Source organism: Amblyomma maculatum, chromosome 6, assembly GCF_055883805.1.
Source record: "Amblyomma maculatum isolate TAMU_Amacu chromosome 6, ASM5588380v1, whole genome shotgun sequence".
In the NCBI taxonomy this organism is placed as follows: Eukaryota; Metazoa; Arthropoda; class Arachnida; order Ixodida; family Ixodidae; genus Amblyomma; species Amblyomma maculatum.
Genome location: NC_139349.1, coordinates 49,734,497 through 49,752,598, shown reverse-complemented (window position 1 = coordinate 49,752,598; position 18,102 = coordinate 49,734,497). Strand labels below are relative to the sequence as shown.

The 18,102-nt window shown below is 43.7% G+C and overlaps 1 protein-coding gene across 1 annotated transcript in view; it reads right to left on the bottom strand.

Moving 5' to 3' along the window:
* Sse (extra spindle pole bodies like 1, separase) overlaps positions 1 to 18,102 on the bottom strand; it is an 84,046-nt gene that overhangs the window by 34,549 nt on the left and 31,395 nt on the right. The window contains exons 11-15 of the mRNA XM_084606633.1: positions 10,247 to 10,411; positions 7,618 to 7,749; positions 6,192 to 6,431; positions 5,665 to 5,923; positions 386 to 539 (exon numbers count right to left, since the gene is read on the bottom strand). Of these exons, the coding sequence (XP_084462759.1) occupies positions 386 to 539; positions 5,665 to 5,923; positions 6,192 to 6,431; positions 7,618 to 7,749; positions 10,247 to 10,411 (950 nt within the window). The remainder of the gene's footprint in view (positions 1 to 385; positions 540 to 5,664; positions 5,924 to 6,191; positions 6,432 to 7,617; positions 7,750 to 10,246; positions 10,412 to 18,102) is intronic.

The window sequence follows — 18,102 nt, the reverse complement described above, 5'->3', positions numbered from 1 at the left end:
GCTACATTTTCGTTTCACGACCCCTTTAACTAATGGAAGTGCAAAGAAGCCAAACCGCTCTTTGCCTTTAAGAGGAAAGTAACGTGCCTAGAACTATACACAAAGCAGTGTTGGAGCGTGCACTATGATGCAATAATTTACAACATTTGCAAAGCTTCATCCCACGCATCCTAAACAGACTATTTAAGAGTGCTTTTGCTACCAAAAAGAATGAAATCTGTTTTGATCACAAAATCGAGCGAACTGAGGCATGCATCGAAGGATGGGCCAACCAAACCAACTCCATAGGAGCCATTTTCAAATGCAAGTATGCAGCCAATGAAGAAAAGTGTATTGGTTCAAAGCTTGAAAGTGCAGACACAAGATGCTGAAAGTGCGTGTATACCTTGTTGCTGAAACAAGCACTTGTGCCTTGCGGAGGTACTCCCTGAGGAAAGCGTAGGCCTCCTTTGCTGCACCCACATCGGTGTAGAGCTGCCCTAGGAGTGCAGCCGAGTCGAGGAGCACTCTTTCCAGTGACCACGTTGTGACCGGGTCACCTGCAATTGAAAGTCTGTGATGTTTAGGGAAGGGGTATCATCCATAAGCTTATAACAGTTTTAACTGTGAGGCTGACCGTTGTAAAGAGTATACATCTAAATGACACAAAACTTTACATTACAAAAACAAAGAAGAAATTCGCTGTGTTGAAATGGACGCATTAGCATCCATATGCACTGCTGGATTTAAGATGTAACCAAACTAGCATAAGGACAACTTCACTCCGACTAGCATTCTCTAAAACTGCCGACTGCAGTGGTGTCTGTGGGTGAACTGACGTGCCGCACACACCAAGTTTTTACTGCAGTGATATAAACAGCATTTTGCAATTTAGGGCAGACCACTGTGACTGTACCTCATTAACGCAACCACTGACCTTGCTGCTTATCTCAGATGCCAGTACTAGTTATCCTCTATCAGCGTGCTTGTAAATATATCAATTCAGTTCCTCAACATACCCTGTTTAAGACTGATCCTTCACATTGCACTTCAAGAACCATGTCGTGTGCATCTTTTTTTTTTTTTTTTTTTTTTTTTTGTTAACAACACGGCACGCGCACACATGCAAGCACAAAGATGGTCCTTTTGATATACTGATCATAAATAGAAGCCAATTCTTCATGACAAAAAGGAATATAAAACAAACAGATGAGGTCAGCTTTAAAAGCATATTTTAAGAGAAAAACGTTGTCATAAGTAATGCACTCCTCAGCTGCAGTGATTGCCAATAAAAGAAATAGTTATATGGAGCCGCATGTGCGTCCAGAAAAATTGCGCCTTTTTTTCGAAAAGTTTAAGCATTTTCTTCAGAAACAGGGAACAATAATCATGCCACTGTGTCAGCAGTGGCATGACATAGATGCAAGTGCTAGGCTATTGCTCTTGCAAGCAAAAATGGCACTGACAAACTCAGTCTCACAAGAAGAAAAAGAATGACAGTTACACATGCGGCAATACAGATGATCAGCGCTAGATTCTAATTGGCAGTGAAGGGAAAGGCACAGGGGCGGAGCATCCGTAACTGATTCCACCGAACAGTGTGTCCACCTGGTACATTTCTCTACTATGAGACGATAAATGAGCTTCTTGTGATCAGATTTGTTGCAATCAACAAAACTCTCTTCTTCCGTGAATTAATAACAATAAAAGTCAGCAGTTGCATTAGAAATATTCTTAAAATAGTGAATATTGAGAGTTTATACTATGCATTGGAAGTAAAACTAAGGCAGTAGAACCTACTTAATTTGACACCCGTTAATTCAGAAATTCAGATAATTCGAATCAGGAGTGCTGTCCTGGTAAATGGCCCTTTTGAATCCATGGCATAGGAAGCTTGTTAATTGGCACATGGGCAGGCTCACACCGGTTAATTCAAACGGGCAGTAATGTTGAGGTATGACTCGCAAAGCCAATGACTGTCCGAATGGACCTGCCTGAACATGACTTGCATAGATGAGGTGCATGGGTGCCATTATTTCATGCGCACTACAGCAGACGCTGCGACGATCATATGCTTGGCATCCTAAAAACACAACGGGGCAGTTTATGAAGAGACACCACTGCTACTGTGTCGCAATGTGAAAAGGGCTGTGAAGGCACTCACAATCGTAGAGGAATTCAACAAAATTACCAACTGTGTGCGCAACCACAAATAACTGTCATGTTGCTTAGTTCTTATCCCAAATGTATAGGCAACCATATTTCAAGTGTCTGTTATGCCACAGAATACACTTGCTGTCAATGCTGCTCCTATGCATGAGTACGTGATGAGTGCGGTTCTGCCTGGAGAGGAACGGTTACAATGAGTGCTTTATCAGGATCCATGTCATCAAATTTGGCAGCGCCTGTTTCCATTGACGATAAAATTAGCGCACAATCACGCAACTGTAGATGCTCTGGCCTCGTCACAGCTCAGCATGGAGGGGGTATAGTGCTCTAGAATATTGGGCAGTGTGACGACCAGCGCCGGAGAGCGGGCCGCTTTTGCGATGACAGCAACCGGCTTCCGCGAGAGGGCGCGACGTGCAACAGGGGTGCCAGGATCGCCGCTCGGCGCGAAGCGGCCGCGGGGATATCGGCGGTACAGTGGCGGCGGGTAAAGAGGAGGGGCGCGTTTCTCTATGCAGCTAATTTCACACGCTACGCAATTAATGCGATATTTATTAAAGAAGCTAGTTATTCCAGATGCTTAAATAATCACTGAAATTCCTTTACGTCTCTTGGATACGCCGTGCATGCTTGGGTTTCTCTTTGGTGCAGCGCGCGATGTTTGAATCGCTATTTGAAACTCTTGCAACGTTTCTTGGTCCTGCGGACAGTCATAAATCGTCCAGATGAGACACTTGTACTCAACGTTTCCAACGGAGCGTGTGTTTTTTATTCGTTCTTTCCATGAGAGAATAAAGGCTGCTGCCGAGGAGCGCTACTAACACGCGGAGAAAAACAGTATACATGTGAATCAAAGCTTGTGCTTTGTAAGGCCGCTTTAGGAATACCTTATTTTTTACGAACCTTATTTAGGAACACCTGCTTACATTTTATAGCTTGTGCTTATCAATATATAACAACGTTTATCCATAAATTGTCAGTAATCTGTAATATATCTTTATAATCGGTGTTCTTTCTGTGCCCTAATCACCGCTCATAGAAATGACAAATACAGTGTGCGAGGAAAACACATTTATTGATAACCATAGTAATTTAAAGCACTGCGGTATTTACCGCAAAAAAAGGATGTATACGCGACTCAAGCATTTATTCTTTGTTAGTGATTAACAGATACATATATCGCGGACATTTATTTTTTAAGTGCCACTCACCAAGTGGTGAACCAGCTGTAGAGATGAAAAAAAAAATTTCAAGTACAGCTGGGCAATACTTCAGATAAAATATGAAAAATTAATCCTATCACATACGAGAGGTTTCATAGTGGGCACTTGAGTGCGGACGCTTACTAGCATAAATGGCAGATATGCGGAGCAAAAACAAAAAAAAAATAAATAAATAAAAGCGCTTATAGTTGCGCGTTGTCTATGATGCTGTTCTTGGCGTGTACCGAGAGAAAATGGAAAAACGCGAAAAAAGATAACGAGCCCCTAATACGGAAGCTATTAATATAAGGCCGAATTTAAATGCGGACACTGATGCGTGTTTATTTTTCGAGTGTGTGGTACGGAAATATGAGTAATCGATTAGATATACTTGCCAACTACTGCTTACAGAACTATAATCGGACTGCTTGCCGGCTACACTTTGCAGAACTAATCAGGCTATATTTGTTCCCCTAGGAAAACTAACAAGGTTAATATTACACGTGAAATACTTCCAAGGGAACTTAACTATTTTTCCCTTTGGGGATTCTTGTCGCAGTTCGCTGACTTGGCAAAGAGCGAATCCTCAAAAGCACATGAAATTTCATTATTTCAAGTGTGAGCTTTCTGGTCCCGGTAAAATTTTTGAACTTCCGCACTTTACAGGAAGGTTGCAAAATCTGAAGTGCGAAGGCGTCGGACCACCCGAGTCAAATTTTTGGGTGAATTGCTACCTGCAGCTTTGAGCCTATGGCTCAGTTTTTGTTCTTGGTGAGAAACCGAGCAACCTTTCAATCGCTGAATGTTAAGAGCTGCATATCCCGCCATATATAGCAAACTAAACATTTTGACGTTATAAAGTATGATGATCTAGCGAAAGCGAATTATAAGCGCACACTATTGCCTCCGCGTCCTTTATCTTTCGTTCTTTCTTTTTAAAGCTATCCTTTTTTTTTTTTTTTTTCATTTTGTATTTGCACCAAAACAGGACTAGAGTGATTTTCTGGGGGCAATGATTGCATATTACCGGTTGCTCGAATTGAGATGGCGCAGTATGGCGCACATCTCTGAGTATTTAAAGCTATCCGTTACAAGAACGTTCCAACTTCTCGAAAAAAAAAAAAGGTTTGTTTTTATATTAGTGTACATTTTCACAAAGTTGTTGGCTCTTAAATTTCGATACTTATATCTTTACACTCGTTCGATTGCACGCCCCGCTTGTAGCCTGTTTGTGCACTGCTTTCCTCTTCCCAGCTAGGCCTTCATTTGGTTCTTAAGCTCGGTTGTTTTCTTTTTTTTATTGCCTTTCATATATCTCCATTTTCAGCGGCTTTGTTCACATTCGCGGTCGCTCTTTTCACGATGCCGCGTGCCTTCCGCCTCTTTATCCCTCCTTGGTAAGTGACACGTTTTTTTTTACGTTTTTTTTTTACCTTCACCTCTCACTTCTTCCACCTTTCCTGACCCACTGTGTTCCGTTATTCAATAGCCAGCTTACCTGGCGTGTCGGTCGTTTTTCATGTCTTTATCTCTACCTCCATGCCGGGTAGTACACATTTAATTCATTCGAACTGAATGCCGACTTTTCTTGTGACTTCAGGTGACGAACTGTAGTCGTTGCATGTGAAAAAACGGAATATACCATTTTGGACTGTTTTAATTAATGGTTTACCGATGACCAGCTTTATTTAGTCAGCGCTCTAACGCACGTGTTGCACGTTCTGACTTCTTCATACATCCTGTCTCCACACTACCCTCTTTTCAAAATGAGTACATTCCAAAATGGGAATTAGGTGCTTTAGGAATGCTAAAGAAAGCTGTACGGCGACTAAAGCGTGCTGTGCTGTCTGAATTCGTACACCCCTCTCCAAGCTGTTTCCTTCGGATCACAACTGCTGTCATGCTGCTTCCCCGAGGTGTTGCCGACGGCCAAAATGGATAATAGGTTAGATGATTGCTAACAGTACTGAGCCTCGTTAACCGGCATATTTGTAAAATCTTGACGCCAGCAGACCGATACGAGGCATAAGCAAACGAGAACGTAGAGTGTGCGCGGAATCCGCCCCGCCGCACAGCACGCATACGCGGGCGCCCGGGCGGCTGACACACCAGTTGCTGGTGGCGCCCTCTGCGCTGCGGCGCCTCAGTCATCGCAAAAGCGGCCCCTCGCTCCCATGCATTTCGCGACGCGGTCGACACACTGCCCAATGTTCTAGAGCACTATAGAGGGGGTCGGAACTTTGCGTTAATAATAGCTAGTGCTGTAAAAGCAGTTGCAAGCATGAAAAGAACCAAGGTGGCAACCAGCACGCACAGGGCTCCCCGGTGACGTTGCTGGTAAAGTGGTGCAAGACCGCCTGCGACATCCTCAGTGACTCCTGGGCGAGGAGAATCGGCGTAAAACAGTCGAGAAGGCCCTTTGCTCGCAGCGGTCCAGTGATGGCAGCAGGCAGGAGGGAGTACCGACAAGTCAGGAGCTTCACCTCTGCCATGAACAGCATGGTGGACTTGTTGTTCTTCTTCAAGAGCGGGTGCTTCAGCAGCTCGTCCAACAAGAGGAAACCTTCGGTGAACTGAGTAGAGGGACAAAGACGTTTTTTTGTCAATTGGCAGTGCAGCGCACAACACATTAAAAATGTGGCCCCATGAAACAAAACGTTTAGAAGACCTTAAAATTTGGGAGACTTTCTTGCATTAACATTATAAAGGCCCTCTGAAGATTTTTTACTAGTTTGTGTCAGCCACCCTGTGTGAGAGACTGGTGGACTCGTTTCCGATTGTAATCGGAAATCACCAGTCTCCACCGCTTTACAGAATGCAAAGGAGGACAACAAATGCTACCTTTTCTTGAATGTAGAACAGGTGCGCCTGGGCCAGAACAAATCGCAGCCGTAGAAGATCTTCACCCAGCTGACTGGCTAGAGTTTCAGTCTGCTTGGCCACAGCGGCGGCCGCTTCCACCATGCCCACTTTGATCAGGGTGTTGATGAGGTAAGATGCAGCGAGCACCGTCTCCTGGTTGATTCCACGCTCTCTGGCCAAACTGTACCACAGGGTCACGGCCTTGACCTCTTGCGAGAACTGACCAAATATAGAAGGCAATGCACACAAGTTACGCTTCATCTCGGCGATTTTCTGCCGCACTACTAAAGCTCAGACGAGTGCAGAAGTGAAATTCCAGTGCCGTGACATGCGCCAGTACAAAATGGGCACATATAGCATGCTAGGTGCATATGGCAACCGCTATTTCAAATCTAGCCTTAACACAAGCTCGCAATCTGTATGCTAGTTTAAGAGCTCAACATTTGTGGCTCCTGTGTGAGCTAAAATAAGTTAATGTTTTCAACATGACGACATACTTCGAACTAAGACCCCTCGCTTGCATTCATGTTTGCTAGGTTTTCGCTGCCTATCTTTTATTGCTTAATACCAGTAGGTTCACTGACCATGATTTGGACATTGAGCTTTCATTTCCCCTCTCCTCCCCTATAGCAAAATCCAGAAGTGACCACTCTTCCTATTTTGTTTGAGCAACCATGTCAGTTTGTTGACAAAAATTGTTTACATACTAAAAAACAAATTATGCCCCTTGGATGATACATTTATGACACTGTTTATGTATGCTGAGCTTATGAACTAAATGTGCAGGTGTGACAAACGCTATGACACCCCATGAAATGCTTACATTTGGCACATCTTATTTTAAGCTTTCCCAGTGTTCCTTCAAAATCTAAACAGACAGCATCAATCTAGAGCACTCCTTTTCAATCAGATCTACCTATGCTGCAAACAAACAATGAGCAGGTGACCAGCAAATGCAGTGAAATCTCACAGATACAATTCATGCTTAATATACTTTTCAGCATAATATGATTCCCCCCCCCTTTTTTTTTTTTCATTTGCGGACGGTGCCCTATAAAAGCAATGCATTTTCATATGGTTAACCCGCTCATATTTTCATGTTAGTTTGGATAACACAACTGTGAAAATACATTTTAAAACACACACACAGAGTCATAGCATGTGCGTGCATGCATGTGTGTGTGAGAGAGTCCAGCAGAAAATGACAGGCTATTAAGACTTATTAATGACAAGGTAAGTAAGTTCTGTACTAAATATGCCAAATTGACAACCAGTTTCATGTACAAGAATCCTCTGCACATTTAACACGCACAACAATTTACTCGAAATGCAAAACAAAACAGCAGCCTAGAGCAAAACTACCCAATTAATGCATTAGCAAGAAAAGATTAAGGTAAGAACTTACTTTGAAGGAAGAAGCAAACACTTCTGACACCACCTTGACATGCTCAAAAAACCAGCACTCCACAAGGTCACGGAAAAGGAGGCTCCATTCAGATGAGGGGCTCTGGAAGGCTACACACCACAGCTCTAGAACCTGGTGAGAGCAGACAAGCATTAAAGAAGAGGTTGGCTATACAACAGCCAGTAAAGGAACGGAATGGTCTAATGTTTTCCTCACTGCACGAACATGAAAGTAAACCAAGCAAACTTTAGATGCCCTAAAATCAAAAAGCCAGAACCAGTCAGTTTCTCAGTAGAGATGGCACAGTGGAAGCAACAGTGAGGTCGTCCTTTGTTACCTACACAACTAGGTGCCATTTTCTTGGTTCTCGTCACGTGGGACTTAGAGCAACCATGACTATGCATTTTCTCACGCAGATGCAGAATTGTTGAACCCTGTTATGCTTTTCAAGAGATCGCAGAAATAAAAAAAAAATAAAATAAAATAATAATAAAAAAAAACATACCAGCCAGGAAATGTAGCAGTCTGGAACATGCAATTTGCAAGGTTTGCGGCTCACATAATTCTAATGCGCAGGAAGTGTTAAGTGCCCTACAATGCTTATGTGCTTGAGTAGATGATGGAAAGAAAGCATCAGCAAAAACAAAGAAAGACAGGCGAAATGAGCTGGCACAGTCGGGGCCTGCACACACACACACTTCTAGACTATTTTCACGGCAGCCGCTTTATTCCTAGATAACTCTCGTCTCTTGAAACCTAGAATTTATTTTTATTTTTTCTTGTCGGAAATGCGAATGACTGCACTTCGCATAGCACTGCCTGCGCAGCATTTGCCGAGGCACATTGTTTCATTTCTGCGCCTTCATCGTTGGCACTTGTACTGCAGCGGTAATGAAGCTCTCTAAACCATAGCACTGAAAAATATGGCAACCGAGAATGTAACAACAGAGTCCTAGTGCACTTTCCTTGTTTTTGTTAGCACCGATGTTTCTTTGTTTACTGCGTCTGTTCATATAAATTCCTTCCAGTTATCGTCATACACCACCCAACACTTCCAAAAAGCAGCAAAAGAAGCAAAAACAAGCTCAAGTCAGCAGCATTCCTTGCATCACCTGGTGATCATTTTGAGAAGCGCAGGACAACAAACACAGTTCAAGGAGCCTTCAAGGATTGCATCACCTAGTTTTAAAATTGCAAAAACTGGAAAAGGTGCCAAAAGCAAATAGCAGACAGCAGAGAACAAAGCTCAAGACAAGGCAAGCATTTGGGATATTGCACGGGGAAGAAAGGTGCAGCTATTTGTTCTGTACAATGAGGAATAAAAACTATCAATTATTAGTGCACCTATACATCTGCCTTGCACATTCTTCCCTGCCTGCCAATTACTTTTGACATCTCTTTCATCAATTGTAAAACCAAGTCACCCAACAGCACATGCTAGGTGATTATAGACTAACGAGAAGTACTATACGTCTTCCATACACAAAGGGCTAAAGGAGGCCTGCTTTTATTTTGGAACAAGTCCAAGCCAGGTAGCACTTTCAAACACATGCTGTAAAAATAATGCGTTATAAGCACACAAGAAAGCTTAAATGCTTAATACAATTTTTGACAACAGTTCAAAAGGGCTTTGCAGTTTGGGCAATCAAAGCATGTATACAGTATAAGAAAGGGTTTAAGTGCAGGAGCATATTCGTGATTAAAACTTGAGTAAAGCAAGCTTTTGGGCAAGTTAGTGACATTCTTGATTCATAACAGCTGCGAAGGAAGACAAGCACAGAAGAAGAAAATAAAAAATATACTATATATTTTTGACGTTGCCCAATTTTAAGCTATACTCGGGGACACTTTTTCTTGGCAATGCAGCCAGAGCTACGGAGCCGAAACTCATCATCTTTCTACGCAGCTGAATATAGTTCCCAGTTACCATGAGCAGTTTCTGCAAAAACAAATTGAAATCATAGCGCTATTTACGGTATATGTTTTATCACAGAACTGATTTTCCGAAATGGAACTGTTATGCCTAAAACACTTTTCTTGGTTCCACCGAGTTTTCTCGTCTGATGTCTGTCACGGGTTTTTGAGTTGCAGACAAGATGGCGATAGCTGCATGTTCGGGTTGTTCCGGTTGTTCTAGTTCGTCCACTTCGCAAGGGCTGGAAGCATTTTCAACAGACAAGATTCTAGTCAAGTTTAAGAGACGCTGGCTGCCGAAGCAAATGATGGAAATGATCTGCAACGTCTATGCAGACCAAAAGCCGCGCGGTCAAACTACTAGGCGGAATGACACATTTAAAATGCACCGCCTCCCTACCTCTGCGCTTATTGCCAAGAAAAAGAGTCCCCGAATATAGCTGTCACAAACTACAAAAGTCAGGTCTTGAATGAAGGGTTCCTCTTTTGGTTTTGGTTTGGCTTGGTTTGTGGGGTTTAGCGTCCCAAAGCGACTCAGGCTATGAGAGAAGTGATTCAGTTCAACCTTTTGAGCTTTTTCCTTTTAAAGTTTGCAACATCCTGACCATAGTTCAACAAGCAGACTGCATTCCCAGGTCACCCAAAATGCCCTTCTAAGAGCAAGCACCAAAATGATTGAGTTATGCATTCTTGAAAGTGCATATTCCTGGATTACCTGATCAAGATCCTTCTGAGCCGACAGCTCATAACCAACATTTATATGGCGATAGCTCCGAGTAGCATCACAAGAGTAGTCCTTGTCCTCAGCCAGAGCTTGCCTTAGAATCGGGTCATCACACTTGATCTCAGAGGGATCAACTGCAGCTTCTGCTACATCTTTCTGTAAAGCAATGTCAAAAAGATTTTCAGGAGCACAATATACTGTAAAAATATATGCTCAAAGTAAATGTACCACGCTACTTTTAAAAGGCATACATGCAAGGCTTCATTCTGTTCAGCCCTGTTCAGACTTGCAAAAGGGAAGGGTGGAAAAGTAGTCTTCCTCAAGGTTCTGAAGTTAGTTCAGTGCAGTGAAGAGACATATGCCACATTACCAAAAAGTGCCAAGCATAAAAATATATTGAACTGTGTGGTGTAGACTTAAATAAAAACGTTCCACTATTGATTTTTTTTTGTTGGGGCCATTTTGTCTATAGCAAAGCAAACTGTGCTATGCTGCTAATCCTCGCTCAGTGCCTCTGGTCGCCACTTCTACATCCAGAGTCCCACAGGAATACATGAAATCAGAAGTCAAAGCATTTTTATGATTTCACAGCACAGGTATATTGTCGGTCTCATGAAGAAAAGCCCAGCACACCCTAAAGAATGCAAAATTATGAAACCTCATTTCAAAGGCTTTGTATTATTATAACACTATGATATACACACATGAGAGTCACCTGGCAGTCGGTACTGGATGAGAGCGCAATGTGTAGAGATGTTCGTTCAAGTAAAGGTTTCCAAATAATTTTCTTGTTTCATTGTGCACTCACGTAGGCAGCCGTTCGTTCAAAGTTGGCACGTGCATTGAAAAACACTGCGACAAAATATACACCGACCTTTAGAAGCTTTATGTTTAAAATGGCAAAATAAGGGTGCTGTCAAGCCAGACGTACCTTTCACAAGTACTCTGTGAGCTGATGTTTCTTCGAATCGCGCAATTTTCTCCTGGAGTACAAAATGCTGTTGCGTGCACTACACTAGTTCAATGTATGGTCGTTGAAACTGGGCAGCCTAGATGCTCTAAGCATCTAGACAAACGAACAAAAAAACAGTGCACCACAGCAGACGATAACGCAGTTGATACCCCAGCCACTGCGGTGGCTCACACCGTGCAGACGATGGTGCTGAAAACACCCTGGCCGCTTCCGCCATCTGCGCACGAGCAATCTCAACAACCGGAGTATCATCTGTGCCGGAGTCTGACACTATGCACAGCTTGTTTTTGTTCATTCCTCATGCAACTTGAGGGCTGTTTTTCGTGTAGCGCATCTAGACTGCCTAGCTTCAATGACTGTACTAGGAACCAATGGAGCGCATGTAACATCATGTTGGACTCCTGGAGAAGCTTTTGAGATTTGTAGAAACACTAGTTAGTTCACAGAGCACCTGTCAAGGGTACGTCTGGCTGCACAGCACACAATTATCATCTCGTGCACAGTTAGTGCTCCTCAAAGCAGATACCAACAGTAAACGAATGGCCGTAAACTAAACAAGGCCCATGTCATCAGGGGAAGTGCTACAAATCCGGTTCGTGGGAGCAATGCACGAAGGTCTGGTTTGGTTTGGTTTGTGGGGTTTAATGTCTTAAAGCGACTCAGGCTATTAGAGACACTGTAGTGGAAGACCCTAGAAATTTCGACCACCTGAGGTTCTTTAACGTGCACTGACATCACACAGCACACATCACAGCACCCCGGCGGGGCGCGCATAGGTCTGAGTTTGTAGCAGTAACAAAGCACCAGACAAAAATTGTTCCATATTGTTTGCTAATGATATTAAGCTTCATGCTTTAGATTTTTGCAGTCACTCCCCTGCTGCCACTGCTTAAGTCCAGTAAAAATCTCTATGCGACCCCTTATTTTGACACAGCGGATAATTTTTGGCGGATGAAGCGATGAATGACTGCAGTAACTAGATACTTAAATTTCAGAAAGACTTGTCCGATGTACATCAATGTAGATCATAATATGCACAGCTATTACTTTGCTGGGTGCGCCGGCTTAGCTGAAATGTGACTCTCCCAGCCCATTTTACTTGTCACTTGATCCGGAGAAGGGATCGCAGCCATATGATATACAGTCCCCGATCGGCTCGATTTCTGAATACATTAAAACCTTGCCGATACGTTCTTTAAAAAATACGGCAACAAATATCTAGAAAAACGTATGATCCAAACTACCCGGTTTTTGAAAAATTTACCTGTTGAATACAGTAAAAGGCATTTAGAATTGAGACTTTCACTGTATGAAAGGGTAGATAAGCGCATATACATCAAGTATGAACAGCGCCTTTTTCAGCTCTTGCAGAATGAAGTTCATATTTGCATTGTCCTAAGCGCGGAAGAGATTTAGTAAATAATTCGGTTCGTAGAGGACAGTGATGATCCTTGATCGCTTTCTTGGTTGTTTCTGGATGCTTCACACCCTTGCTCTAGTGAGATGTGGTGAAGACTTCGCAGTGTGGTGGCTTCGCCGCATTTTTGCTCACGGTGCACCTCCCATACACGGGCCACTCTTATCTAAGTAAATAATTGTAGTTATCAACCGATTCACCCCTATGCCTCTAAGGCACCACAAAGAAGCCACCGCGTTTCTCCTCGTGAATTTATCTTTCCACAGAAACAAGCACATCACTTGCTGACCTTTTTATTCTTTTTTCTTATGCTTCACCCCTTTGCACCAGAACACTGCAGGAAAGCAACTGTGGCAGGTGAGCACCGCTGATCAGTTTTTCATGTTGCGAGCCCTCATTAGGACGTGTCCAGTTTATCGCAATATGTATCTCTCGCAACAGTGAGAGAGGTACGGGGATCGGTGCCCTGCACCTTCACTAAGATGTTATGTGGCAGGAACATACACAGCACATCACAGCACAGCACAAGCCTAGGGCGCACCGGACATCAAAGCACAGACTGCTGCTAAGGAATCAGGCCCCGAGCACGTGCCATACATACACACACTTCATCTGCCTCATCTTCATTCACTCGACCAGTAGCAATATGACCAAAATTACTCTAAATGTTGAAAGTAATAACTAGGAAACTGTTATCCAGGAACGTATGCACCAGGGGAACTGTGTAACTCTATGGGAAGTGTTTTAATGCCCACGATTTTGAGCGTATGAAATGGGAAATCGTATGAACCTGTAATGTATCAGTGCGGCTCTGCTGCAACCAACATTCGCAATGCCACTTCTACGTTTTTCGTCCATTTGCAGCACCTTTTCACTCCGCCTGCTCAGAAACAGGCGCTGCAGCTGGAGCAATGCGAACACGATACAGCGGCAGCAGGTTAGCATGAAACATGACATCACGCACGCCACCTGCCCGCGCGGGCGACACCACGGGCGCGCATTTATATAAAACGTAGAAAATGATTGCATCTGTGCAAAAATACCTTAAATAAATGCTGTAGCCTTAGGCAATCGGACCTCCTGAATGCATTTTCAGCAATTTCACACAAGGTCAAAATATCTGTGCAGTACACCTTTAAAAGCTAAATGATATTAGATGACCAATCAGTAACAAATGTGCTCAAACAACAATATGACAAGACAGCGATAATGGCTAGTGCCTATGGCCTCCCTTGCAGATCTACAGTCACAGCTGCTATATTACGTGGATTGCAAATCCCAGAGCATACAGCCGCAAGCTGCCACATTATTTTCAATACCACCAGACATACACACAAAGCCCAACATTAACCAAGTCATAAAAATGTGCCTATGTAGCCTAGGAATAGTGTGTCAGACTCCGGATCCAAGCACCTTGGGTTCAATTCCAATATAACCCTCCTACCCCTGCCAGAGTCCTAACCTGCCAATCAATGCCCAGCGATGCTGCCCGATTTTTACTCGCGATTTTTCCCTCGCAATGCCAGCAATAGAGGCATGCAGATTATAGTCAGCTGATAGCATCTAACCATGCAGCTGTGACAAGCTAATAAATTTATTGGCTCCTGTGACCACCCATAAGTTAAAGAATGACACTTGTTTTCTCCAATTCAACAGTTCTACAATGCAGAGACTGTCCCACCATCCATTTGTCAGTGCTCTAATGGTTTTGGCTCTAAGCCTTTTGCAATGTGGAATTTTGTATTATGCAATAGAGTCCTGTGCCTCAGAAAGCCCGACGGTGTGAGCAAAAAAATCTCGAGATGCACTGTTTCGAGCAAAGGCCAGTGAATGGGTAGAGTCAGAGCTCTTTGATCATACCAGTTGGGAAACTACTTCAAAAACTGAGGGTCAAGTATGGGTCTTGGGTCCTTTTCATTGAAGTTTTGACGATTTTCACCGCAGCCTCGGCAAGTCCGTTGCTCTGAAGGTAGCGTATTCTTAAGAAAACTTAGTGAACTCAGATGACGAGAACTGAGGACCATTGTCTGAGACCACCACTTCTGGAACACCATGTGGGCGAAAATTGATTTGCAGTGGTTGATCACTGTAACCGATGACAGCATTTCTAAAAGGGCGAGTTCCAGGTATCTAGAGTAATAATCTGTGATGATTAACAACCAGCAGCTGTTGAAGAACAGGTCCATTGCAACTCTCTGTCATGGCCTTGCTGGAAACATTGTGCTTTGAAAGGGCATTTTCCGGTTGCCGGACGTCTTCACACATTCTTGACAATGTTTTATGGTGGTTTAGATGTATTTGACCACTGTAGACCACCAAACGGAATCCTTAGCGCGGGCCTGCGTCTTTGCAATACCAAAGTGACCTTCGTGCAAAAAGCACAAAATTGCTTTCTTGCACGTCAGTGGGAAAACCACTAGAGCTGCATAGAATAGCAGATCGTCCTCTATGGTAAGTTGTTGACGATGCTCGTGGAAAGGTCTTACGTCAAGAGGTAAATCTCGTCGGGAAGGCCAGGCTTTCGTGCAGAGTTCTCGAAGATACAAGCAAAACGCGATCCGTTTTCTGGGCCTCTGTAAGCCACTCAAGGCAGTGCTGCTTAATGGGGAGGTTTGTCCTCACGCAGCAGACAAAAGCTTTGACGTCGCTCTCTAGCTTTTCCAGTCTCTTGCAGAGGCGCTCTGGAAAACATGTCTGCCGTGAGGAGTTCTTTCCTAAGAACATATACCACTTCATACTAGTAACTCATAATTTGCATTTTAAGTCTTTATAGCTGTGGTGTAAGATCATCAAGATGTTTTGAGGTAAATATGGGTACTAAAGGCTTGTGGTTTCGATTGTGAACAGCTTGCCGACAAGGTAATCACTGAATTTCCCGCAAGCCCAAATTAAGGTGAGAGCCTTTTTCTCTATTTGCACATAGCGTTTCTCTGTGTCAGATAGAAGCCGAGAGGTATAGGCAATGACTGAAAACTTGCCACTGATATGTTTCTGTCAAATCACTGTCCCCCAGTCCAAAGAAAGAAGCATCTGCACTGACCACTGTCTCCTAAGCAGGATCGTACACCCCTAGCATTCGGAGAGATAAAATAAATAATAGCAATTGGTTCACAAGATGGGAAAGGCGCAGTATCTGTCATACTTGCTCTGTGGACACCTGAACAGTGCCATAAGGGAAGGGAGGAAGGTGGGAGTGAAAGTGGAAAGAGAGAAAGAGGAGCCATAGTGGAGGGCTACAAGTAATTTCTACCACCTGGGGATCTTTAACGTGCGCTGACATCGCATAGCACACGGACGCCACTTCGTTTCGCCTCCATCGAAACGCAGCCGCCGTGGTTGGGTTCGAACCCGGGAACTCCTACCACTGCACCACCCCGGCGGGGCCGAGATGAAAGTAGCTGCTTTCATTTTTCGAATGCTTGCTGTTGAGGAAGGTCCCAAACGAATTCTTGCTTTTTTGACAGCAGACAAGTAAGCAGCTGTAGTATGTCCACAAGGTTGGGTACAAAGCGGGAAAGGTATGTAGCCATTTCGAGAACAATTTGCAATTCGCTTCTATTAGTTGGACTGGTCATTTTTAAGATAGCTTCAATTTTTTTTGGGGGGGGATTTGATTCTGTGCTGGTCAAGGTTAAACAGGCACTTCTCATTTAGCGTCACACCTGCCTCAGTTAGTCGTTGAAAAACTGTGCGAAGCGTCTCGTTGTGCTCCGTTTTGTCTGAGCCCTAGATAAGGGTGTCATCCATATGACACACAACTGTTGACACCTTCCAGAATTTTTTTACATCTGCTTCTGAAAGTGCTCAGGAACGGACGTGATGCCAGATAGAAGAGTGTTAAGGGAAAATGTCCTGAATGGTGCGATAAAGGTAGTCAGCTTCTTGGTGTCTCAGGATTTTTGACAAACAAAAAAGAACTAATATGGCTCTTACAATAATAGTGATCAGAAGCTTAACCTAATAAATTGCATTCGTCAACTGCACTATCAATGAGGTCAAAATTTAATGAAGAACTGCACCCAATGGACAAGTGCCAGTGGCTCAAGCAAGAGACTGATGAGTAGGGTATATAGTGTGTTCTCTCAATTCTTCAACAAAGTGTAAAAATGCATCGAAAAGTATAGCAGGCGTAAAGAGTGCTAGCACACATACTTCGTATTTGATTAACTATGCAAATTGGCCATAATTTTTTTCTCATTCTAGCTCTGTCATACCTCCATTTTCTTCCTTTCTTTCCTTTACCACTGCCAATCTCTGTTCTCTCCATTTTCTTCCAAGCAGCTTCAATCTCTGGCCTTTCACTTCGGCCACGCAACAGTTCAGTATGCTCTGTACAACGGCTCATGCCATGAAAGGGGACTTGATTTGCCAGGCACTAAAAGTATGTTTCGGACTGGAATACGGTGAGGGGCAGTTTGGGTCAAAACCAAGATCCATCGCTTTGTTCACAGTCCATAGTGTCACAACATGTACGCCCTACAATTGCCAACTGCAACCTCCCAAAAATCAGCCACAACCTCCCGTTACGATAGTGAAACATTTTAAGTGACGCGGTAAGTGACTTGAAGGGCCCCTGAAATGTGCTTGCAGCAATACTCTAATGCAGGAAATCTACAGAGGTGGTCTTTGTGAGTGCTCAAATCAGATTTGAAACTTTTGCATGGAGCCTATAATTTTTTTTAAATGCGCTCCTGGAGACCATTCGCAACAGATTTTTGCATGACACATCCCCGTGCGCAAACCTTGCGGATGTCGTCGGGGCTTGCTGGGCGCGCCTGCTCATTGGACGCGCCCAAGTAACGCGGGTCGGAAGGGGCGCCGTCGCGACTTGCCTGCGCGCCTGCGTGGACTGGGTTGATGAGGAGAGGAAGACAAACCATTTTAGATCACTCATATGTTCGGTGCTAATGAAGCTAGCTTAGTTTTTTGCGCTGCGAAAAGGATTGATGGGATACCTATTACTCGTTCGCGTTTTCTAGTCACAGTAAATAGATTTTCACGTGTATACCTGGATACTCTTTTCTCGTGTGGAGTGTACTTTTTATTAAATAAAAAAAAAAACGATCGACAATAATAATTGAACGAAGGATAAAAGAAAAACGCAAGCTGTTCCAAAAATGACCAGGAAACAAAACCAAAACTAAATTGTTCTAGAAGGTTGAGCAAACGGCACCGAAACCGAAAACTTAGAGTCGAGTAATCCAAGTGGATCCAAGCTAATGCTAATCCGAAGACGAGTGCAGCAAAACGTTAAGTAAAGTTGCGGCGGCATTGGCGCCTAACTTCGTTCTGCGGCGTGGTCATTGTGACGGAAGCCTTTCTGGGCGGTCCACTCAGTGAAGACTGTCCACGATGTCTCGCAAACGGCACTCCTTCACTCTCGACGAAAAGCTGAAGATACTGCAATTCGTCGACGAGCATCCGACCATGAAGCGCGTTACGCTCGCGAAACAGCTG